Here is a 25,342-nt window from a genome sequence, read left to right as displayed (position 1 = left end):
TCGGTTGATAAGATCTTAAGCCTTTGGAATGTTCGGAAACGAAGGCTGTAAGAATTTATGAAAAGGCAGAATACTTGGGGGTTTTTTGTCAACAATACTTGATTAATCTTTCAAGTTTTAAAACACTGTTTAAGAAAAAGCTGAACATTTAGAATTCAACTTTAATTAATTTTGTATGTAGAATCATCTTTAGTATTTCCAGAAGTTCCTACGTAGCTCTTCGCTTACCATAAAGGGTAATACTATGGTTAATACAATAAAACACATTCAACTTGCATTCAAAGATTACATATAAGAAAGAAAAACGCATGTAGTTAAAAATATATGAGTATATGTTTGTATTAATTGGGAACAATATTTGGCTCACTGGTTTAATAAGGCCAAAAAGAAGAGACGATGGGGACGTTATTTATGGATGTTAGGTATGAAAGAAGTTATGAGGTTGAATCTAGCTAATAAGACTATATTACGTTATTTATGGATGTTAGGTATGAAAGAAGTTATGAGGTTGAATCTAGCTAATAAGACTACATCAAATTGCTAGATGTTTTAATATAGTAGTAGTATATTAAAACTGTCTTCATCAGACATGATCATCAAATGGCCAGAATTTTTTTTTTTTGTTCTAATCAAATGGCCAGAATTGCCAAGGGACAAATAACTATTAGCATTCTCCGATAGATACATTTATATACAGAGATTGATGTGGTTATTAAATCATACAGTATGCTATACAATCTTCCAATGAAAATGATGAACGCGGTTGATATAACAACCACACACACAAATTAAAAAGATCCAATAGTCATAAACTACTCTAAAATTGTAAAATCATGAAAATTTACTTCTTCTTTTTTTTTGTTCACCAAAATCATGAAAATTTACTTGATTTGGATTCTTTCAAAGAAAAATACTGCTAGGAGGAGGAGTCCATAAATATTGAAAACATACATATTTTCAGAATAAGGTAATATTAAGAATATGGTCTAAAAAAACATTCACCAACGTTTTACAAAACAAAAATCATAATTTCTTGTCTTATAACTATATTAGGTGTAAAGCATATACTGTGTGGAAGATATACATAATATTATAATATTTAGATATATATATATAGCATATTTCATTGTTTCTATTTTATATTTTCATGTTTGTCTATTGCAAAAACACTCGTTCGAGATAGTCTAGAATCTTCCAGCATTGCATGACCAGAAAATGATAAAGAGATTATAAATTATAATGAGGTAGGAACGAATGAAATGTCATCGGTCCCTTCATGAATAGAATTGTTGGTTCCTTTCACTCTCATCCAAAGTTAGAGGGGGCAGATTAAGCTAATAGCCATGCCTTCAACTTATTATTTCCCTCGAATACAATTATATATATTTCTTCAGTTTGGGATTATCATAGATCAAACACCGACTATTGATGTAAATTTTCCTTAGTTTATGATATGATTATATATATACAACTTAATTAACCATGCAAAATATACGTATGACAAAACCCACGTAATTAAGCTGGACCGACGAATGATCACGTTTACGTGTGCCGATAATGCTTTTAAGATGAGAAAGTTCATGCTATTTCATATGCCAGTAGAGATTTTCTGTATTTTTGAATCCTGCAAATTACTAAATTATTAAAATTAATTTTATTAAACTGCAAAAATTGGTTTTAGATTACACAGCTTTAATTTAGTTTATACATATTTTATCAAAATTTCTTAAATAGTATAAAATGTTGTTTTCTTGTCACTGACCCACACAGCAAAGAGCGAAAAGACAAATAAGTAAAATGAGAAGGTATGCATATTTGAATATATACAGTGCTTGTTTGCAAAATAAATAAAAAATCATAAAAAGAAATAATTAGCTGCGTAATCTAATTTGTTTGGACGGACAAACATTTTTCAGAATATCATATATATAATACAGTCATACAGATATGCACCATCTAAACCTCTATCTAATAGGGCTTCCGGCGACAGAGATGGCGATTTCCAAATCTGGTTGATTTCGACGGCGATCCAGTCCCAACACATTCCTGACAGCTTCCTCTGTGGCACAAGGGAGACTATCCACACTCCTTGTGGTCTCTTTGGATTCGTAGCAAAGGAGGAGAAAGCTTACTGACGTATTCCCCAAGAAACACACCTTAATCCCTGATCGTATATGTCAATACACTCTTTGGTGCGCTCGATCGATCTCTACCATACGGTCAGTACTCTTTCAGTTAGGCCTGGGCAAAATAACTGGAACCGAAGAACCGAACCGAAACCGAACCGAAATACCCGAAACCGGAACCGGAACCGGACCAATACCCACAAATACCCGAACGGTTCCTATATTTTTATATCCGAAATAACCGAACCGAACCGGAATCGAACCGAGAACCAAACGGGTATCCGAATATATAAAAATATTAATTATATATACATATAACATCACTAAATATATATTTTTAATTTAAAATTCTATTAAAAGTATTTGAAAATAGTTGAGGATAACTAAATTATTATAAAGTATCCAAACTACCCGAAAGTATCCGAAACTATCCGGATAGTTTTATCCGAAATATCCAAAGTAATCCGAAATATCCAAAAATTTTATCTAAATCATCCTAATTATTTGATATTTTACCTTAAATAACCGATATTTTACCTTAAATAACCAATATTTTATCCAAATTATCCAAACTGAAATCAACACAAGCAATGGGAGAGGCAATGAAAGGTGTGACTAAAGCAATGGGGCAAATGAACAGGCAGATGAACCTGCCTTCTCTGCAGAAAATCATGCAAGAGTTTGAGAGGCAGAACGAGAAGATCCTCTAGCCCCTATCTGAACTACCCAAAACCCAAAATACCCGAACCGAACCGAACTGATACCCGAAATGCCCAGGCCTACTTTCAGTGGTGCTCCTGTCAAATCTCAGTCTTTGCTGAGATCTTAAGCGGTGATATTTCAACACTCAGTCTTTGTTGAGTCTCCGACCAAGACCGTAGAGACGGTAGGTCATTCCCCTTAACATGGGGTCATCGTTTCGTATGAAGTCGGCGCATCATGCGGATATCAAAGGCAAGGGGATCTTATATGAAGATGATGACGCGCCAATCAAGTTGGTGGATCGAGATGATTCATTTGCCATTAAGGAGCTTGGCTTGACCTTGATCGGGAAGGTTTTAAACCCGAAGAAGCAGAACGTCGAGAAGTTACTTCAGACGATGCCTGTACAATGGGGCCTGGCAGAGAGAATCACGGCTAATGATCTAGGGAATGGGAAGTTTTTGTTCAACTTCTCAAACGTGGAGGATCTTAACTACGTCATGGCAAAAGGGCCATTCCATTATAACTTTTGTATGTTCGTGTTGGTTCGTTGGGAGCCAATCGTTCATGACGACTACCCGTGGATTATTTCGTTTTGGGTACAGTTGATCGGGTTCCCTCTCCATCTGTGGACAGACACGAACCTAAAGAAAGGTCGCTGAATTGGTCATGTTGATACTATTAAGCTCACAGAAGGACGTATGCTTATTGATGCCGACTCACGACGGCCTTTGAAGTTCTCCTGAAAGGTTGAATATGAAGGAGATGAGGTCACGATAGAGATTAAATATGATAAGCTCTTCAAGCATTGCACCACTTGTGGCATGCTCTCACATGAGAAAGGGTATTGTCCCTCCATCGAAGTCATACAACCCTCACTGGAACGACCAGATGTTTTCACACGCATGCAGTTACCAGCTCGTCAAGGTGCTCGTGATATTCAAGGTAGTGACCGTAACCATCATCAGCCTTCGCTGATGAAAAGGGAGATGTATTCTAGCAACTCTCACGAGTATGAGATAAGGCCGGACCTGCGTAATAGGCTACGTGAGAGTAATAACAAATACTCCCGATCATGGGGGAAGGATCGAAGTGATAGAAGTTATGCTGATAGGATTATCAGGCGCAAAGATGAGTCCAGGAGGAGCGACAGGTATGGTGGTGGACGTGCTCGTACAGGGCCTTATGATCGCAATGAAGGACGATCGTGGCGAGTTAAACCAAAACTCATTAACACAACAGACTCTGAGCTGAATGGTAGTGGTGCGGCTGACAAGAAGAATGAGATTGTTCCATATGAACAATTCTTAGGTGCGGGACCTCAGGAGCCTTTGAACTTGGGTAATGACCTTTCGAGTAGTGAGGGAAAGAAAGAGGACACAGCTGGTACTAGGAAGCTGGCTAGTGCAACTGTCACTCCGTCACGATTGAGATCTACAGAAAACGTGACGGTTCGGAGCAGGGTTGACGACATTGCAGATGGAAGGATTCTCGCGTTCTCTCCACAAGCAAAAGGCCCCATGGATGATCAGATTATTGGAGCTTTACGTGATATGGACCTTGTGGATCAACAGGACAGCGGATTAATGGATAATGATGTTAATGAGGATGATCTTTTGGGAGATGAGCTCATGGAGATGGAAGGAGATGAGCTATCGAACGCTGATCTTGCTAATGTGGATGAGAAAAAGAAGGTGAAGCACAAGAGACTCGGCGTCAGGAGAAGTGCCCCGTTGGGTAGCTCAAGCCGAAAGTTTAAAATCCTCCGTCAGGGTTCTCCAAGTAAAAGAATGGCTCGTTCTGGTTCACTTGCATCAGAGAGAGTTGACAAGTCGAGACGATACCGGTCAGGTTCCAAAAAGGAGTCAAACGGGTCCAAAGGTGATGGTTCGATGAGGTCCAAAAACTCATCCCACCGTTATCAATGAGGACACTCAGTTGGAACTATCGAGGGATTGGAAACGACCTCACAGTTCGCCGCCTTACGGAGATGTGTCGGAAGCATCACCCAGGACTTGTGTTTCTTTCTGAGACGAAGAACAGGAGTCTACTGTTGCAAAACATTCAGGCCGACTTAGGATTTGATCATTTGTTTACCGTTGAGCCACTTGCTCTTAGCGGAGGTTTATCTCTTTTGTTTATGGATGAATTTCAAGTTAATGTTTTATTTTCAAATAACAGAATGATTGACATCGAAGCAGTCATTGATGGAATAAAAGTCTTTATGACGTTTGTTTATGGAGACCCTGTATTAGAGCGTAGGGAACAAGTATGGGAACGTCTTACGCGTTTCTCAACCACACGAAATGGACCTTGGTTCATGATAGGTGATTTTAATGAAATAACTGATCACAGTGAGAAAGAGGGAGGAAGAAAGCGTTCCGATGGTTTCTTCTTGCCTTTTAAGCAGAAGCTAAGCCACTGTGGAATGCTGGAATTTCCATTTACTGGGAATAAGCTTTCATGGGTTGGGAAAAGATCAGGAGGAACAACTGTTAGATGCAGATTGGATAGAGCAGTGGGTAATGAAGATTGGCATGAAAAGTTTCCTCATACAGCGACAAAGTACCTTAGGCTGTGGGGATCAGATCATCGTCCGATCCTTGCGGATATTCTCACAAAGCCAGTCAGGAACAAGAAAAAATTTAAATTTGATAAGCCTTGGCTGGATAATGAGAAGCTAAGGAAAGTCATTCTGGAGGGCTGGAAATCAGAGGACCTGCCTCCCGAAGCGAATATAATGGAGCATATAGCTAGCTGTAGGAAAGCTTTGAATCAATGGAGGAGAGAAAACAATGTGAATTAGGAAAAGCTAGTCGAGGAACTCAAAGAGAAGGTGGAGGGGCTGTATTCGAAGGATGATGCTACTTCAGAGGAAATATCGGAGGCTCTGAAGGAGCTATCTACTGCTCTTAAGGTAAAAGAGATGTTTTGGAGACAGAAAAATAGGGTCCTCTGGTTAAGGGAAGGTGATAGGAACTCAAAATATTTCCATGCACTGGTGAAGCAAAGGAGAGCAAAGAATAGGATAACGCAACTCCTTGATGAAAATGGAAATTTGGTGGAGGATGAGGAGGGATTAGTAGCCATTGCTACTAGCTATTTTAGGCAAATATTTGAATCGTCTAACCCAGAGGATATAGCTGAGGCGCTATCAAAGGTTTCGACAACTATTAATGGGATGATAAATGCCGAGCTTACAGCCCCAGTAACTGAATGGGAGGTTAAATTGGAGTTGTTCGCTATGCATCCGGAAAAAGCTCCAGGACCAGATGGAATGACAGCACTCTTTTACCATAAGTTTTGGGATATTGTCAAAGATGATTTAACTCGTATGCTTAATCAATTCCTTTTCGAAGGGACAATGGCACATGGCCTTAATGATACGAATATCTGCTTAATCCCTAAGACGACAAAACCGAATGAGCTGACTAAATTTAGACCTACCAGTCTATGTAATGTCAGCTACAAGATAATTTCTAAGGTCTTATGCCAAAGATTAAAGAAGGTTCTTCCACATAGAATATCAGAGACCCAGTCAGCCTTCGTAGCTGGGAGACAGAATACGGATAATATCATGATAGCTCAGGAGATGTTCCACGCTTTGAGAACTAAAACAGGAGGACGGGTTAAACGGATGGCCATAAAAACAGATATGAGCAAAGCATATGATAGGATGGAGTGGTCATTCATTGAGGCAGTTATGAGAAAGATGGGTTTTGCAGAAATGTGGATTGACTGGATTATGAGATGCATCACTTCGGTCAAGTATAAAGTCCTCATGAATGGAGAACCAAGGGGAAACATTGTTCCTGAGAGAGGTTTACGCCAAGGAGATCCTTTGTCTCCTTTCAAATTTATTCTATGCACGGAAGCGCTCGTTAGCCTTCTCAATCAAGCAGAGAATCAAGGGAAAATAACGAGGATGCGAGCCGCTCGCGTTTGCCCCTCGGTATCTCACCTTCTTTTTGCTTATGATAGCTTTTTCTTCTGTAAGGCGGAGCCCCGTGAATGTGAAGAAGTTATGAAAGTAGTAAGGAAATATGAGAAAGCATCAGGCCAACGCATTAATTTTGACAAATCCTCATTACTCTTTGGTAAAAGGGTTCCAGCGAATGATAGGCAGCAAATCAAGAATACTCTTGGTATACAAAACGAAGGCGAGATGGGCTCATATCTAGGAATCCCAGAGGATATTTGTGGATCAAAGTGCAAATTATTTGTTTTTTTAAAGGAGAAGCTCCTACATAGGGTGAATGGCTGGACTGGTAGATGATTATCGAAGAGAGGAAAGGAGGTGTTGATTAAATCGATATTGTTAGCTCTTCCGACCTATGTCATGTCCACCTTTCTTCTTCCTTTGGAGATTTGTGAGAATCTTGCGAGTGCCATTGCACAATTCTGGTGGAGCTCGAACCCTCCAAAAAGAGGAATCCATTGGGCAAAATGGGAAAAGATGTGTGCGCCTAGAGAGGAGGGGGAATTGGGTTCCGCATGATCCATGAATTTAATCTAGCTCTTTTAGCTAAACAGCTTTGGCGACTTGTGCAATTTCCTGACTCATTAGCAGCGAGAGTTCTTCGGGGGAGATATTATCGTCTCAGTTCGCCGTTGCGAATGGGCACATCAGATACCCCATCGTATGTATGGACAAGTATGACTGCAGCGAGGAAGCTATTACTTTTGGGCATCAGAAGTAAGGTGCACTCAGGGTATGAAATTAATGTGTGGGAGGACCTTTGGATCCCTTCGACGCCAGCTAGACCAGCTCGGTCCCGGGCTCCAGCAGTGAACCCAAAGATGATCGTAAGCAGTCTTATCAATCCAGCTACAAAGGAATGGGATGTTCGTTTACTGGAACAATATATAGCTCAAGAAGATATTCCGCTGATCCTGAGTTTGGCCATAAGCCCTACCCATCGACGTGATACATTTTGCTGGAACTACTCAAAGAATGGACAGTATACTGTTAAATCGGGGTATTGGGTTGCTACAAACTTGATGAGGGATGAGGAGGATTTAGAAGTTCTACAACCCAGCATTACAAAACTCCAAGCCTTTGCTTGGAAGGTAAAAGCGCCACAAAAGATCTGCCATCTTATATGGCAATTAATATCAGGACAGCCAAGTATTTACGCTAATATGGACTATCTTTTTTGGAGAAAAAATGGTATTCTGGAACCAGAAGACGATAGAGATCCTTATCCTTGGATAATTTGGTACATATGGAAAGCTAGAAATGATAAGTTGTTTAGAGGCATAAATAGAGATCCACTAGAACTAGTCAGGTATGCAGAGAGTGAATGCCAAGCTTGGTACAACGCAAGAGACGCTGAACTGGTATCGCCACAGGTACAGACTAATGAAGAAACACAAGCCTTAAGCTTGGGTGATATTTGTATGGTGGATGGTTCATGGACCTCTACAGCTCAATTCAGTGGAATGGGATGGGTTTGGAAGGATACAATGGGGAAGATACAACTCATGGGATCAAGGAACTTGCAGAGGAGGGAGACAGCGTTACACTCGGAACTGGAAGCGCTACAGTGGGCAATGGAGAGCATGATACATCACTCGTACTGTCAGAGGTTTGGGACGGACTGCAAGGACCTGATTGCGATGTTAGAACAACCACAAGATTGGCCCACCTTCTCAACAGAGCTGGAGATCATTTAAACTCTTCGGTTGTGTTTTTCAGACTTCAAGATCAGCTACTTTCCAAGGATGCAGAATGAGATTGCGGATTCGCTAGCTAAGAATGCACGTTCTTTTCATAGATCCTTATGTTTTATTGGTTGTTCTATTCCGGTCTGGCTCCCCAGGCCACCTCAAGTTTGAGTAATAGAATAGCCGTTTGCCGTCAAAAAAGAAAAAAAAAAAACCTCTATCTAATATAGATGAGATTAAATGTACTAATGAATTTATTGCATGCATGATTGTTCCAAATTTTGATTTGAGAACACGTTAATCTCGAATAGTTCTATCTGAAGGTTCAGTGTGAGCTCCACCAAAAGATGACATATGAACAAAAATTGTATACTGAACTTCCTCCAAAAATTTGCTGATGCGGAAACTTAACCCAACACATAAACTCGGTCGTCGGATCTCTACGGTTAACAAAAAAAAAAAAAAAACATATGAACTCATGATTGCAATTTAATAAAGAAGATCCTTCAGCGACATTATAATATATATAGTGATATCATGATGACCACGACAAGTAAGGTAAACCCATGAACTAACATGCCACGAGTTTCTGACTCAGCTTTGAATGTGACAGACAGTTACCACTGTACATACTATTTGCTTACTAATTTTTTCGTAGTTCCTAATAAACATCCTATTATCAAGTATCAACATGGTAATTAAAGTAGAATTTTTTCGTAGTTCCTAATAAACATCCTATTATCAAGTATCAACATGGTAACTAAAGTAGATACCGTTCGCAAAACTTCTACACTGATTATATGCATATATATGTGTGGTTATGTTATGATTATTATATAAGAGAATGAGCATGAATGAGCTCCCATGTTGTATGATTAATGGTGTGGGGTTTTATGTTGACATGCTATAACTAGTGGGACCCATCCACGTCAGGCCGACATGGCAATCTTTATGTCGCTTTGTAAAGCTTCCCCACTTGTAGGGTCCACTTGTACAGCTGGAATATATAATTGCGAAATATGTCTTATTTTGTAGTTGTAGACAAATGTATATCCCCTTCCCTTTCCCATATTTTGCTCTGATTTGTTTTTACATCTTTCATTATTGTGGTTTTAGTATCCATAACGTATCCTAAGATTGAATTTTACTTAATTTTAATAGGATTGGTCATTTGGTTGTACTTTTTTTTTTTGATAGACCTGAAATTTAGGGTTTTAGGTTTATATTTGTTTATAGATGTGAGAAATCAACTTTGAAAATTCTACTTCAAAGAGTAAAACTTTGTATTAAGAGTGATCTGAATCCGGTGAATAAAAAAAAACCGACCCCTTTGCACTATCACTACACTTTAATTAATTTTATATTTGTTACTCACTCTGTTTCATATTAAGTGTGGTTTTAGAGAATTTTTTTCGTTATAAAATAAGTGTCGTTTTCGATTTTCAATGCAAAATTTATTAATTTTATGCAAAAATTTTTTGTCTATTGGTTGAAATATGGTTAGGTGTATAGGTAATAGTGTTTTTTTTATAGGAAATGTATAAAATTAATTGTTTCCTTAATCCGTATGCCGAAACCTAAAACGACACTTATAATGAAACAAAGAGAGTATATGTTGATCAAAGTTGAAAGGTCATCCACACTCGGCGTCGCCGGTGACGGTGCCACTTGCCGTTACTGAGAACTCTCACCCCCTTCCGGTCCTCATGGATTGCGTCTCTTCTAGGGCTCCTCCCTTGTCCGACCCGCCTTGGCCTCCAGACCCTTGTCTGGTAAATCGAGATCTGGATCTGACCTCTTCTCGGTTCTCTGATATCTCCCCGTTCTGTCTCCATCCGGAAGCTCCCCCGGCTCCGCTAAAAGACCCCATCGATTCAACTCTGGCGACGGCGGTTGCTACGAAGCTTTCATCTGACCTTACTATTTCGCCTTCTCCGGCACTCTGGGTCTCGAAGCTGAAATCTTCGACTCATAATTTAAAAAAGATGGTTTCTCCGACTTACGGTGAGGATGGAAACCCTATCGTCAAAGCTCCAGAAACAGTTGTTTTTCGCTCCTCTCCAGCTTGGAATGGATACTTAGTTGCTCAATTTCATGGAACTGCCCCATCTCCTTCAAAAATATTCGCAGACCTCGACCCAATCTGGGGAAAGCATGGGAGGATTAGGGTTAGACATCATTCAAAAAATGTCTACCTGATTTTCATACCTTGTGAAGTTACAAGGAATTGGGTTCTGGAAGTGGGTTTCTGGCACTCAGGCCATTGTGCTTTCTCTATCTCAAAATGGACTCCAGGCATCAATCTAGCTCCAATGAAGCTGGAACACGCTCCTGTTTGGGTTCTTTTCCGTAGGGTTCCTCCCGAGCTCTGGTCACTCGAGGGCTTTAGCACTATTGCTACTGGTGTCAGTTTTCCAGTCCAATCGGAATTTCCAAAGCTAAGACCTTACTCGAACGGTGTCGTTAAGCTTAAAGTGATTCTCAAGCTCGAGGGGAAGAGAGCTCCTATGGTTAAAGTAGTTGACAAACTGGGAACCTCTATCAATGTCTCTGTGGAATATCTAAACTTGCCTCATAAGTGTAAGACTTGCCGGGAGTTCGGTCATTCGGAGCTACGCTGCCCAGATCGTCTTACTAAACCACTTTCTCAAACCTCAAAAAAGAATCCACAAGCGAATTATGGCAAGGCGAGAGAGTTTCATGCCTCACCTTCAGCGGCTAAGTCCAAGTCTCATGTAGCTTCTGATCGAGAAGCAACCCCACGGCCTATCTCACCCCGAAATGGATCAGTTAATGTTGCAGTTTCGACAGGAAAAGATTCCACAGGAAAGTCACTACGGCGCTCCTCTAGCCTGCCTTCTCCTCGCTTCAGTTCTTCCTCTGCAGCAAAGGGGTCTAAGGAATGGATTCCTGTGATAAACAGGTGCTCTCCCCCAAAGAGAAACTTAAGTAATGTTTCGTCATCTTCAGTCACTAGATCGGTAACCTCGGCTCAGTTTGATTCTGAGGAAGAATTGATTTCTACTGCACAGCAAATAATCAGGAATCGTTTAGCTGCTAATGCTGCGGACATCCCTCCTTTCGCTAAGATGAATGAGAAAAGACATTTCAGAAGGAATCAACGCCAAACCTATTTGAAACTGTGTACCTTTGATGATGACGATCCCGACCCGCCTCTACGTTTTCGATTATCTGGCCCTTCAAATATTCCGTTCGTTGGATCTGTGGAGACTACACCTGAGTCGTCACAAACTTCCCGAGCCTAGGTGCTTGGAAACAACTTTTTGTCCTTCTTATGAAGTGTTTTTGTTGGAATATTAGAGGCCTTAATGGCGATATTAGAAAACCGGATGTTCAAAGGTGGATACACCTAAATCGCCCTATGTTTGGTGCTTTTTTAGAAACTCATGTGAAGCAAGAAACTATTGATGCTCTGATGACCTCTACCTTTCCTGGATGGAGCTACGACTCAAACCATAGCTCAGAAGCAGAAAACGGAAGAATCGTCTTGATCTGGAATCCTCTTTTATCGGTAATGGTCTATTTGAAGACATCTCAAATCATGGTCTGTGGAATTTTTGACCCTTCATCTGGTGAATCTGTTACTGTTGGCTTTGTCTATGCCTATAATGAGCGCAGTCATAGGGTTCCTCTCTGGAACTCTATATGCCAATTATCTGCAATGCCTCTAATAAAGAATTCACCATGGATAGTTCTCGGAGATTTCAACCAAGTTCTTGATACTTCGGAAGTCTACTCCTTGTATCCGTCGCCTATTGACGTGGGAGGTATCACTGATTTTCAGGATTGTCTACAGGAAAGCGAAATTTTTGACTTATCTTTCAGAGGATGCCCCCTCACTTGGTCTAACAAAAGTCCGTCAAACCCCAAGTCTAGGAAGCTAGACCGTGCGCTGGTAAACGAGGCTTGGATTGATAAATTCCCAAATTCTATGGCTCTATTTGATCCTCCGGGCTCTTCAGATCATTCTCCGTGTCTTGTCACCATCTCAAATGAAGTTGCAAGAAGGAACACTAGATTTACATTCTTCCCCTTCTTTACCACTCATCCTGATTATGCTCGTCTGCTGGAAAATGCTTGGAATTCTCCTATAATACCCTCCTCTCCAATGATTTCTCTGTACCAGAGACTTACAGCAGCAAAGAGTTGTTGTAAAGGCATCAATAGAACTCGGTTCAGCGGTATTGAGAAAAGGACTAAGGAAGCTTTTGAGAAACTTCAGAGTATCCAAATTCAGATGTTAAGCTCGCCATCACAGCTGCTGTTTCAGGAGGAAAGACAAGCGAGGGACTTATGGCTTATTCTTTCGACGGCTGAGCAAAACTTCTTTCAAATGAAATCTCGAGTCAGATTGATCTCTAAAGGTGATATGAATACGGGCTTCTTTCACAAGTCGGTAAAATCCAACCTCTCCCGCAACTTGATCCATTTTCTAACTGATTCAGACAATAGAATGGTGTTTGAAAACCAAGAAATAAAAAACTTGGCAATCCATTTCTACTCTTACCTTCAGGGGAGATCAAATCAGGCGGTCACACCGTACTCAGGAACTTATATCAGATCTCTGCACCCTTATCGCTTTGATCGTACCAAAGAAGAGACAATGGTCGCTATACCAACTGACGAGGAGATCAAGAGTGTGGTTTTCTCGCTGCCTAACTGTAAGGCACCGGGACCTGATGGGTTCTCAGTGGAATTCTTTACTTCATCTTGGGATTTGGTTGGAAAAGACTTGACTGCTGCTGTAAAAGATTTTTTTCACACCTCTTCCCTGCCACGTCAAACGAATACAATGGTGCTCTCTTTGATTCCAAAGATATCGGGAGCTTCATCGTTAACAGATTTCAGACCGGTATCTCTCTGCAACACAGTCTATAAAGTTATCTAAAAAATCTTGGCTTCTCGACTCAAGCTTATAACAGAGTTTGCAGTACAAAGAAATCAAGCTGGTTTTGTGAAGGGTAGAGAATTAAGTGATAATGTCCTTCTAGCCTCTGAATTGGTAGCGGATTTCAACAAGAATGGCAGGGTATCTCGAGGGTGTCTGCAAGTGGACATAACAAAGGCATTTGATAGCATCGAATGGGAGTTTATCATCAACATCCTCTCAGCCTTTGAGCTCCCACCCTTATTTATACAGTGGATCAAAACATGCATCACTACGCCTTACTACTCAGTGGCTATCAATGGAGAATTAGCTGGATTCTTTCCGGGACAGAAAGGGCTTCGCCAAGGAGATCCCATCTCATCATCCTTGTTTGTCTTGGCTATGGACATTCTTTCAAAAGAATTAGACAAAGCCACACTGGAAGGTAGAATTGGAGCTCACCCTGCCTGCAATGACCCTCTAGTGTCTCACCTAAGCTTCGCAGATGATGTCCTTATTTTCTTTGATGGTTTAGCACCCTCGATGCGAGGAATTCTTGATGTTCTCAAGGAGTTTCAGAGAAACTCAGGATTAGGTCTAAATTTGAGAAAAATTTCTGTTTTTATTGATGGGAATAATCGTGCGACAGCCTCTGCCCTTGCTGCTGATTTTGGTATATCTCAAGGTTCTCTTCCCGTAAAGTACCTTGGCCTTCCCCTCTCTCCGAACAGGCTAAAACGATGTGACTACCAACCGTTGATTGATAAGATCAAATCAAGAGTGAGCTCTTGGACTGCTCGTCACCTATCCTTCGCTGGTCGTCTGGAGTTAATATAATCTGTTCTATACAGCATTATCAGATTCTGGGCATCAGTCTTTCCACTCTCAAAAGGGTGTCTGCATTTCCTTGAGCAAATTTTAAATGCTTTCCTCTGGTCAGGAGGGTACACGTCTGCAAGGGGAGCAAAGTTTTCTTGGGCGACAGTGTGTATATCAAAGAAAAGTGGAGGTTTGGGATTGAAAAGGCTTTTGGGTCTAAACAATGTCTATGGAGTAAAGCTCTTATGGAAACTCTTTGCTGGAACCGATTCACTCTGGGTAGCTTGGGTAAAGCGAAACTACATTCAAGACAGGATCTTCTGGGTCTCAGATTTCTCAAGTATGGGCAGTTGGATTTGGAGAAGCTTGATGAATCTGCGCTCTATAGCAAGACTTTTTATCCTTTGCCATGTTAATTCAGGAAGAACTGCATCTTTCTGGTTTGATAATTGGACCCACCGTGGTGCGCTTATTGACGTTACGGGACTAAATGGTCCTATGGTCTCTGGAATCCCCGCTGAAGCCAGTGTTTTCACGGCAGTTATGATGGGAGGATGGTCTTCGTCAAGAAGCAGGAGCCCAACTTTGTTATCTTTACGGGCTTCACTCCCCTCTCAGCCGCCAGACATAAATTCCCCCGAAGAGGATTACTTTCTATGGAGGAACTCAGTAAATGATCCTCCATCTATGTTTTCAGCATCGAAGCTCTGGCATTCTCTTCACCCGGATCCTGCTCTAGTCCCCTGGTACAAAGCGGTCTGGTTTAAAAAGAGAATCCCTAAACATGCTTTCATTACATGGCTGCTAGTGTGGGACAGAATGAAAACAAGAGACAAGCTGATAGCGTGGGGAATAAATGTTCCAGCATCATGTCTTCTATGTGGTCACATGAATGAATCAACTACACATCTCTTTTTCGAGTGTGACTATTCTAATGATGTGTGGAACAGATTGTTTGCAAGAAGTCGTATCCAATACCCAAATACTTCTATGGAGGGGATAGTACCTTGGATTACTGCAGGTCCTGCCGAAGGAAAATTCAGAGAAGTCATCAAGATCATTTTTCAAGCAGCAGTTTACTATATTTGGAAAGAGAGAAACTCAAGGCTGCATTCCAACATCTCTAGACCGACATCGTTACTTGTGAAGGACATATTTCTGCAACTGAGAGCAAAGCTTTACTCATTGGACAGAGAGGATCAACTTTGTAGAACACCATCTCACCAATCTGCTGAAACCATTTCATACTTGTCGGTTTGGTTTGACAGATTTCAAGCGTGACAAAGGAATCAAGCTTCAAGAGGCATTATTAAAAAAAAAAAAAAAAAAAAAAAAAAAAAGTATATGTTTTTATATGTACAAACAGTCCATTAAAGTTTAAATTATGTGTAAATACATGAACTTTCTAGATCCAAAATTAGAAGAATCTAAAAACATCACAAATACTTAAATCCTTATTTATAGTGTGGATGTTCTGTATCCACATGGTACCATACGATCAACTGGAATTAACACCAGTACATGCATCATGTAGCTCTTAAGCCGGGTTACAAATGAGATATAAGGGAAACTCAAACCCAGTCTGATATTACCATGTCAACAATCTTGAAAAGAAATATAAACAGCTTGTATTGCTAATCAAGCTTATTTTGTATAGTACTCCCTCCGTTTTTTTAATATAAATCGTTTTAGAATTGTGTACATAGATTAAAACATTATTAATTTTTTATATTTTTAAACAAAACATCATTAATTATTTACCTAACCATAAATCAACCAATAATAAAATAAAAGAAATATTATTATTGATCGTGTTAATAAATTTTCAATGTCGTATAATTTGGAATATACGAAAAAAAGGGAAGAAGTATATTTCATGGACAATCTGACTTTTCCATAATTACTTGGTCGCGCATCCACACGTGCAACCATGTTTCCACCTTGTAGGCTCACGCATTAACTAATCAGTTTATTGATTTTTTTTTTTGTTAAATGGGGAGTAATTTACGATTGTTCCAACTATTTCTTATCCATTTATAATCCTTTTTAGTTGACAAAACAAAGCAGTCCTCTCCGTTACACGAGGGAAGCCACTATAGTCCAAGAAACGTTTATTTGAACTCTGACTATTTCTCTAAAAAAAATTGAATCTAATTTTGACTATTCCATTAGTTTCTGTAAGTTGTCAAACACTTTGAATTTAAAACGTTATTCAATGTTAGGCTGACTTTAATATTCCATTTAATATTTTCAGTTTTCTATAGGTTTAACTATTTTACATGTTGAATAGTCATGTCTGCTATTACATAATATATTTTCTTCTTTATTTTTCGCTGAAATTGAAACTAATAATTTCTTTATCCACTACCGAGAGAATATGGGCCGGGCATTCAGAATGGGTTTGAAATGAAATTCATTGTGAGCCGACATGATCAGACCGAACCGGACAATTAGACATAACCGAAGTCGTTAAGGAAATAACAGAACAGGTTCGGACAAATCCAAATGCTAACACAAATGGCCTCAAATGTCGGAAATCGAATCCGATTCCTGAGTCTCGGGAAGCTTCCACACGTATCTGCTTCAGTGTCGAGAACCACCCATAATCCTCGAAGCCTCTCCCTTCTTCTCCTTCATCCTCCTGTTCTTCCGCTTCGTCGTCGTTGCATCTCCATCGTTCATCGTCGTCCTCTTCTTCGCCTTCGCTCGTCTCCTCCTCTATCCTCCATGTCATCTCAGGCTGAATCTGGAGCTCCCCAGCAATCCGATTCTTCAAAAACGGTGACTTTCTTTAGAATTGTTACTAAAGTTGAGATCTTTTTGAGTCTATAGTTGTTTTAGGCCATCGGATTGTGTTTGATTCTCTGGTGATATGAATCGTTGTTGTGTGCAGGTGAGGATGGTGATAAAGGGAAGAGTGCAGGGAGTTTGTTACAGGAACTGGACGGTTGAGAATGCTGAGCAGCTCGGGCTCAAGGGATGGGTTAGGAACCGCAGAGACGGTTCGGTGGAAGCGCTCTTCTCTGGACCAACTGAAGCCGTGGAAGAGATGCAGCAGAGGTGTCGCCGTGGCCCTCCTGCAGCCATGGTTACTGGATTGGAGGCTTTCCCTTCCAGTGAAGAACCAGGAACAGGTTTTGAATACAGATCAACTGTCTGAGAAAGAGAGAGGGAGTGGGTTCCCTTGAATGTTAGCAATGGTTATGGATAATAAAGATGTAACACGTGCCATTTATATATCTATGCGTCTTTGATCAATTTTGCTCTCTAAAGCTCGTGTGTTTATTTGCTGAAGCAGAAATTCATTCTTATAATAGTAAAGACTAAATAGTAAAAGGTATGTGTAAGGTCTCTGCTTGTACACGACTGTGAGACTGGCTGCTTGTATGTATTAAGCGAAACACTTGGTTTAAATGTAGGACTCTCGGAACATCTCTAGAATACGACGATTCATGAATGTAAAAACATTCTCAGTCAATAATAATAAGCCAAACTATTAACTAGATAAACGAATCCACGTACAACGTTATTTGATTAACAATGATGCACAACAGAGAGATTTCTAAAAGAATGATGATGGCAAAACCTGTTATCATCGGAGTCTGAGAAACTTTCCAAGGAAAGTCAGAGCTGCCCACATGCAGAGAGCTAGTCCAATGATCAGCTCAAAGTTGTTAAACGACAGAGCGTTTTATGTCAAGGAGGACCACAAACGGTGCGTAGTTTAAAACACGTGTTACTTGCTTGCTTGAGACCTCTAACTAGACTTTCTATATTCCTTTCTTGAGTTGGTTATCACGAGAACCAAAAAAAAAAAAGGAAAAAGCGTTATCCCACCTCTCTATTATTTATTATCTTCAATTTCGCCCCATACTTTCTCTAAATACATGTATCTACTACACTTACACATTTGCCATGCTACAATTTGAGTTTAAAAATTCTTCAAACTATAATAATTTTTTCATTATCTAAAAAAATAGTTGTTATTCACGATGAAATTTTATTTAAATGATAGATAAGTTAGTTTTAAATCATTATAATAAATTGATTTCAAAGAACAAAGGGGGTTATTGTAACAAAATTAAAACGTATGGGAATGTTTTCGGATAAATGTAAACAGTAGGGGTTAACCTATCATAAAAAAGGGAAAAAAAAAAGTCCGCAACTTATCCAAAGAGATATATAAATAAACGACTTGTGCTAAGCTTCTGATCGATCTCTCTAGAAACAAAAGCTCGCTACTTTCTGCCAAAACTCTCTGCTCAATTTCAGCAATCATCATCATGTCAAGCAAACCTGAATCTTCCGACTCGTAAGCTCCCCCTCCCCCTCAGATCTCCCATCATAAAGTTTCGATCTTTGAGTTTGATCTCTTCTCTAAGCTCTGTTTTTTTTTTTTTTTGTTGTTTACAGGAAATCGAAGAAGGACTTCAGCACAGCTATCCTCGAGAGGAAGAAGTCTCCAAACCGACTTGTTGTCGACGAAGCCATCAACGATGACAACTCCGTCGTCTCTCTCCACCCCAACGCCATGGAGAAGCTCCAACTCTTCCGTGGCGATACAATTCTCATCAAGGTTTCCCCCTTTTTTTCTTATCTTAAACTCTGATTAAGTACTAAGTTTATACTATGCCAGAAGATTGAATCTTGAATTTGATTTGTTTTTGTCTCCACTAGTTGATTGACATCTGGATATTACTTGTTATTATCATGAAAGTTTGTTTTTTCCAATCTCCCATTGAGTACTAAGTTGTGATATGCTAGAGAAGATTGAATCTTGAGTTTAATTGCTATGAAACAAGCCTTTGTGATTTGTTTTGTTTGATTGACACGTAAGCTTGTCCTGTCATTAGAGCTGATTTGTCATCTTGGTGGTTTCTTACTTGGGGTCTGCTTATGGACTTGCAGGGTAAGAAGAGGAAGGACACTATATGCATCGCCCTTGCTGATGACTCCTGCGAGGAGCCTAAGATCAGAATGAACAAGGTCGTGAGGTCCAACTTGAGGGTCAGACTCGGAGACGTCGTCTCCATTCACCAATGCCCTGACGTCAAATACGGAACACGTGTCCACATCTTGCCCGTTGATGACACCGTCGAAGGAGTCACCGGAAACCTCTTCGACGCTTACCTCAAACGTAAGTTAGCTTGAACCTTTAAAAGATCATGTCTTATAAGCTCTTAATGTAATCTTATATATAATGAACAGCTTACTTCTTGGAGGCGTACCGTCCGGTGAGGAAGGGCGATCTCTTCCTAGTCCGAGGAGGGATGAGGAGCGTGGAGTTCAAAGTCATCGAAACCGATCCAGCAGAGTACTGTGTAGTCGCTCCAGACACTGAGATATTCTGCGAGGGCGAACCAATCAAGAGGGAGGACGAGGAGAGGCTAGACGAAGTCGGTTACGACGACGTTGGCGGCGTCAGGAAACAGATGGCTCAGATAAGAGAGCTCGTTGAGCTTCCTTTAAGGCATCCGCAGCTCTTCAAGTCGATCGGCGTGAAGCCACCGAAAGGGATCCTCCTCTACGGACCTCCTGGTTCAGGAAAGACTCTCATCGCTCGCGCAGTGGCTAACGAAACGGGAGCGTTCTTCTTTTGTATTAATGGGCCTGAGATCATGTCCAAGATGGCGGGCGAGAGCGAGAGTAATCTGAGGAAGGCGTTTGAGGAGGCGGAGAAGAACGCTCCTTCGATTATATTCATCGATGAGATTGACTCCATTGCGCCTAAGAGGGACAAGACTAACGGTGAGGTTGAACGGAGGATCGTCTCTCAGTTGCTTACCCTTATGGATGGACTGAAGTCACGTGCGCATGTTATCGTCATGGGAGCTACCAACCGTCCTAATAGTATTGATCCGGCGTTGAGGAGGTTTGGGAGGTTCGACAGGGAGATTGACATCGGTGTTCCTGATGAGATTGGGCGTCTTGAGGTTCTTAGGATCCACACCAAGAACATGAAGCTAGCTGAAGATGTTGATCTTGAAAGAATCTCCAAGGACACGCACGGATACGTCGGCTCTGATCTTGCGGCTCTGTGCACTGAAGCTGCTCTTCAGTGTATCAGAGAGAAGATGGATGTGATTGACTTGGAGGATGAGTCTATCGACGCGGAGATTCTCAACTCCATGGCGGTGTCTAATGAACACTTCCACACCGCTCTTGGGAACAGCAACCCGTCTGCACTCCGTGAAACCGTCGTGGAGGTTCCAAACGTCTCCTGGGAGGATATTGGAGGGCTTGAGAATGTTAAGAGAGAGCTGCAGGAGACTGTTCAGTACCCTGTGGAGCATCCAGAGAAGTTTGAGAAGTTTGGGATGTCTCCATCGAAGGGAGTGCTCTTCTACGGTCCACCTGGATGTGGGAAAACGCTCTTAGCGAAAGCCATAGCGAACGAGTGTCAAGCGAACTTCATCAGCGTCAAGGGACCTGAGCTTCTCACCATGTGGTTTGGAGAGAGTGAAGCCAACGTCCGTGAGATCTTCGACAAGGCGCGTCAGTCCGCTCCTTGCGTTCTCTTCTTCGACGAGCTGGACTCCATCGCTACTCAGAGAGGAAGCAGCGTGGGGGACGCGGGAGGCGCGGCGGATAGAGTTTTGAACCAGCTTTTGACGGAGATGGATGGGATGAACGCCAAGAAGACTGTCTTCATCATTGGAGCGACGAACAGACCTGACATTATAGATCCGGCTCTTCTCCGACCGGGAAGATTGGACCAGCTCATCTACATTCCTCTCCCCGATGAGGATTCGCGTCTCAGCATCTTCAAGGCGTGTTTGAGGAAGTCTCCCGTTGCTAAAGACGTTGACGTGAGGGCCCTCGCTAAGTACACTCAGGGGTTCAGCGGCGCTGACATCACTGAGATTTGCCAGAGGGCGTGCAAGTACGCTATTAGAGAGAACATCGAGAAGGATATCGAGAGGGAGCGTAGGAGGGGGGAGAATCCGGAGGCTATGGAGGAAGATTTGGTGGATGATGAGGTGGCGGAGATTAGAGCTGCTCATTTCGAGGAGTCGATGAAGTATGCGAGGAGGAGTGTGAGTGATGCTGATATTCGCAAGTACCAGGCTTTTGCTCAGACGCTGCAGCAGTCGAGAGGGATTGGGAGTGAGTTCAGGTTTGATCCAACCGCGGCTGCTGGACGTACTACTGGTGGTGCAGCTGCTGATCCCTTTGCTACTTCAGGGGCTGCTGCAGATGATGATGATCTCTACAGTTAAGATTATGGTTCCTCAATGTAGTTGTTTTTTTTCTTTCTAAGTTTAAAAGTTGCGTACTGAATGAGTGATGTCGAGAGTGATACAGAGAACACTCCTTCGGGCTTGTTATGTGATATTATTGCGATGTTATTTCTCTTTCACGATACTTTTTTTTTATCAGCTTATTTTGCTTCTCAATGTTTATTTATTTAAATTTTGAAGTAAGCAGTTATGGTGAGAGCAAAACATAGTCGTAAAGTGAGAACTTTAATGAGATTAGAAATTACAATTGCTTTCACAAGACCAAAATGTTGAGCTTTTTTTTATTTAGATTTGTTTAACATTGAACCCTTTCTTTTTAAAAAAGAAAGTAAACATTATTGTAAGACTTTGAAGCTATGAGCTTTGTTCATTCTCTCTCATCTCTCTCTCTCTCTCAAGTCAATAAATATTAATATAGCCAGTGATGATATGATCCATGATCTATCTAGTTTCCAAAACGCCACCACTTTTTCCTCCTCTGTAGCTCTGTTGTAGATGTATCTGAAACACCACATATACAAAGGAAGAAGAAGATGAAAAAGAGGAAAAAGGAAGAAACAGAGTCTGTAGAATGAGTTAAGGTTTGCGAGACTTACCTCTGTTCAAGTAGATGGAATTGTAATGAACCTCTGCCCAAAAGCTCAAGAAGATTACTGCATTGAGCAAGCAAAATAACATATCATTTTATTAACAACGTTCAGAAACAGACAAAGCAGAAAAGCATAGTGAGCTAAAACTCTTTTTACCTCCTTTGGATTCTTGAGAGGTAGGAAGAATTTCGATATAACATGTATTCTTGAATGATGTTAGCACTACTATCTTCACCTGATACTACAGATTCAAAGTTTTCACCAAAAAATTGTTTAACTACCAAATAATGAAAAAAATATAAGATCACTATGTGTGTTTTCATAAGTTTGAGGAAGGTATACCACATCTGCAGCTGCCTGTAATGTAACATGATCTCCCCACTCGCCGCTCCTGTTTCAAATTTGAATACTAAGCCTTTAAAGAAACCGATATCAGGAAATGTGGTTATGGTAAAGAAGATACTTACCGAGACATCTTCCTTAGATAATCAGAGAATTTCATAGGCACATATCCTTCATAAGACTCTGGACTAGCTTTGAGCTAAACCAACAGTTCAAAAGTTGCAAGAAATTAGTTCATATGAATTTGCGAAAGCTTCTAAAGACTCATGAGTATTAGCAGAGAGATCATCAAACCTGCTTGACTATTTGTCGTCTAACATATTTATGACGATCGGCGGTTTTGTATAGTTGATCAGCTAAAGCACGGAACTGTAACAAAAAGACGAAAAATAATCAGTAAAATCTAGTTCTTCCAGAATGATTCTGCCTTATGGAGATGAATATCAAAAGTACCTGGCAATTACCATCTCCTGGAACTTTGACCTCAGCGAAGTCAAACAACTCTAACCTGAAACAAAATGGGAATCAGGAAATGGTTTTATTTATATAGCCTGGAACAAATTATATTACAATACCTATTCCGAAGTCTTTCATGATCTGAAACTGCTTCTTCTTCGGGTGGTATCTCTCCGTTTATTTTAGGCACATACTACATATATATATATATATATATATATATATAATCACAAGATTTGTCAAAGTTATTGACAAAAAGTTTAAAAATATTGTATTGAATACTTACAGGAATAGGAACCATCTGATTCAACCTCCTCCCAAATTCACCATCAGCCTCACACTGATCCGACTCCCACGAGTACACATACTCATCCGTGTCACTCGGGCTTGAACAAGAAAATACATTTGGCGAATCACAGCCTTGCTCATTATCATTCCCTACCCATTCTACACCATCAAATAGACAAAATTCATTTTGTTAATCCAATCTCCAAAACATAAACATAAATGAAAAAAAACAAAAGCATAAACCAATGAATAACCTGTAGAGTACTCCAAAGCTGGTTGCTCGTTCCAGCCATATTCGTTATTGTTATTGTTATAGTTGTTAGTATAACCTTCTTGATGTTGTTGTTGTTGTTGTTGCTGCGAATAACCGTTATTATTTTCCTCTGCGATTTGAAGCTGCAAAAAATCGTCTTGGAGAGTTCTTGCAATGATCTCATCATTATCTACATCGCTGCTACTACGATGATCTTCTTCATACTCTCTGTAATACTCACCAGTCTGATGATGATGATGATAAGCTTCTTCTTCGTCATGAATCATCTCAACGCCATAAGGAGGATAGGTGAATGGATTAGGACCAAGAAACCATTCCACTATACTTGTGTTCTCTTCATGTGACACCATCTCTGCTCAAAATAAAAGTTGAAAGATTTTCATCAATAAACATAAAATTCTTCAAAAAACTTAAATAACACTCTAGAATCATTGAATGGTTGACCGTTAGAAGTTGCGTAAAACCATGGGAGACGTCACAAAGAACAACAGAGACTTTTCAACAAAGAGGAAATGTGACTCTAGAGAATTGCAATGCAAAGACTCCAAATCAACTCCGTGTTCCCTACACTATTTACTTAAACTAGATACATCAACTAAAAGTCTAAATCCAAAATTAGAAAACTAAAAGCTTTCCACTTTGAATCAGAAACCAATCAGGTAAAAATGGAACATAAGACCTAGATCTGATAAAAGAGAAATGGTTTTGTATAGAGAAGATAGATCAAGAGATGAAGAAAGCTTCTTACCTTTCACTTGCTAATCTCTGCAACTTGAAGACGGAACTAATTTTTTACTACAAGTAGTAAAAAAAAATTTAGGATTTGGGGAGTAAAGGTTGAGACTTTGGGTTGGAATCAAACATAATTCAAATGGGTTTCTTTTACGATCTTTTCTCTTCTATAAAGATTGAATTTTTGAGGAAGATGATGAGCCCAGAAAAAGGATCGGGAATGATTCGAATAAAAATTAAAGTTCTTAGCTTTTTTTTTTTCTTTTTGGATTCGTGAAACTCAGAAAATTAAAAATAAAATGAGGAAACGCGCAAAATGCCACAATATTTATATGAATTTCTGGGATTTTTTTTAACTCTTTGGTCACGAGAAGCGTTAGCCGTTGGATGATTAAAAGGGACGGTCAAGGTTTAATTAATTATAGTTAATTATTTTTCTTCAGTCTTTAAGATTCTTTTTCTTTATTTTATTCTTAAGTGGTGTACTATTTTGTTTCTTGTGTAGACTACAATTAACGTTTTCCAAAGAGGTCTACTAAAGAAAAATAAGTATAGTTAATTACATTGATGTAAGGGAAAATTACAATAGAAATGTACCAAAATCTTTGATTTATTAAAAAATCAGGGAGTGCAGTATCTAGTTTTGATTATAATTTATTTTTCTGATTACGGACCGAATTAAAGTTGAACCAATGCATTTATGGTGTTATTTACGTGTAAAATGTTACTTGTGTCTTTTATCCTGCATTGATAGTCATGAATAGTCATGGGTTTCTGTTCATTGGCAATATTTTCGGCTTTTTACCAAATCCCAAGAAGATCAACGTATAGTTAAGGAGCATTAAAGGAAGGATTAGCATGCAAATGCAATAGTAGTAGTTAATTTAAAGTGCTAGGTTTGTCTGTTGAAATTTTCTTAAATAGGCCAATGCATAGTTTGAATTTTCCCCAATCATATCCACCGGGAATATGCAATTGAAAAGAAATAGACGTAGTAAAAAAATTTAAAATATTTTTTAACATATAAATATAAATTATATTTTAAAATAAAATTTTATTAATATTGTAAATTTTTTTTCGTATCAATATTTTAATATAAATTTGATTTAATTAAACATAAAAATTATATTTAAGAATATGCATGTATATATTTGAAATTATAATCTTAGATATATTTTTCTATCTATTTATTTTAATTAAATATATTAAATAAATTT

The 25,342-nt window shown here is 39.8% G+C and overlaps 3 protein-coding genes across 3 annotated transcripts; 2 read left to right on the top strand and 1 right to left on the bottom strand.

Annotated features, from left to right (window-relative positions):
• The first annotated feature begins 16,685 nt into the window (after nt 1–16,685).
• LOC106334494 (acylphosphatase) lies at nt 16,686–17,460 on the top strand. Its single transcript, XM_013772782.1, has 2 exons — nt 16,686–16,983; nt 17,096–17,460. Exons 1-2 carry the CDS (start codon nt 16,708–16,710, stop codon nt 17,360–17,362), a joined length of 543 nt encoding a protein of 180 aa, XP_013628236.1. The 5' UTR covers nt 16,686–16,707; the 3' UTR covers nt 17,363–17,460.
• A 941-nt stretch (nt 17,461–18,401) lies between these two features.
• On the top strand, nt 18,402–21,599 carry LOC106334492 (cell division control protein 48 homolog E). The gene is made up of 4 exons (XM_013772780.1): nt 18,402–18,514; nt 18,616–18,778; nt 19,111–19,339; nt 19,411–21,599. Exons 1-4 carry the CDS (start codon nt 18,486–18,488, stop codon nt 21,420–21,422), a joined length of 2,433 nt encoding a protein of 810 aa, XP_013628234.1. The 5' UTR covers nt 18,402–18,485; the 3' UTR covers nt 21,423–21,599.
• A 76-nt stretch (nt 21,600–21,675) lies between these two features.
• On the bottom strand, nt 21,676–24,407 carry LOC106334493. Its single transcript, XM_013772781.1, has 11 exons — nt 24,142–24,407; nt 23,374–23,745; nt 23,118–23,278; nt 22,951–23,024; nt 22,829–22,883; nt 22,670–22,744; nt 22,501–22,574; nt 22,376–22,424; nt 22,190–22,274; nt 22,040–22,096; nt 21,676–21,944 (listed from the first exon to the last, which is right to left on the bottom strand). The coding sequence occupies exons 2-11, from the start codon at nt 23,741–23,743 to the stop codon at nt 21,889–21,891; spliced, it is 1,056 nt and encodes a 351-aa protein (XP_013628235.1). The 5' UTR covers nt 23,744–23,745; nt 24,142–24,407; the 3' UTR covers nt 21,676–21,888.
• Between the last annotated feature and the right edge of the window lie 935 nt (nt 24,408–25,342).

The sequence above is a fragment of the Brassica oleracea genome, chromosome C3 (genome assembly GCF_000695525.1).
Source record: "Brassica oleracea var. oleracea cultivar TO1000 chromosome C3, BOL, whole genome shotgun sequence".
Lineage (NCBI taxonomy): Eukaryota > Viridiplantae > Streptophyta > Magnoliopsida > Brassicales > Brassicaceae > Brassica > Brassica oleracea.
This window is presented reverse-complemented; position numbering and strand designations above follow the sequence as displayed.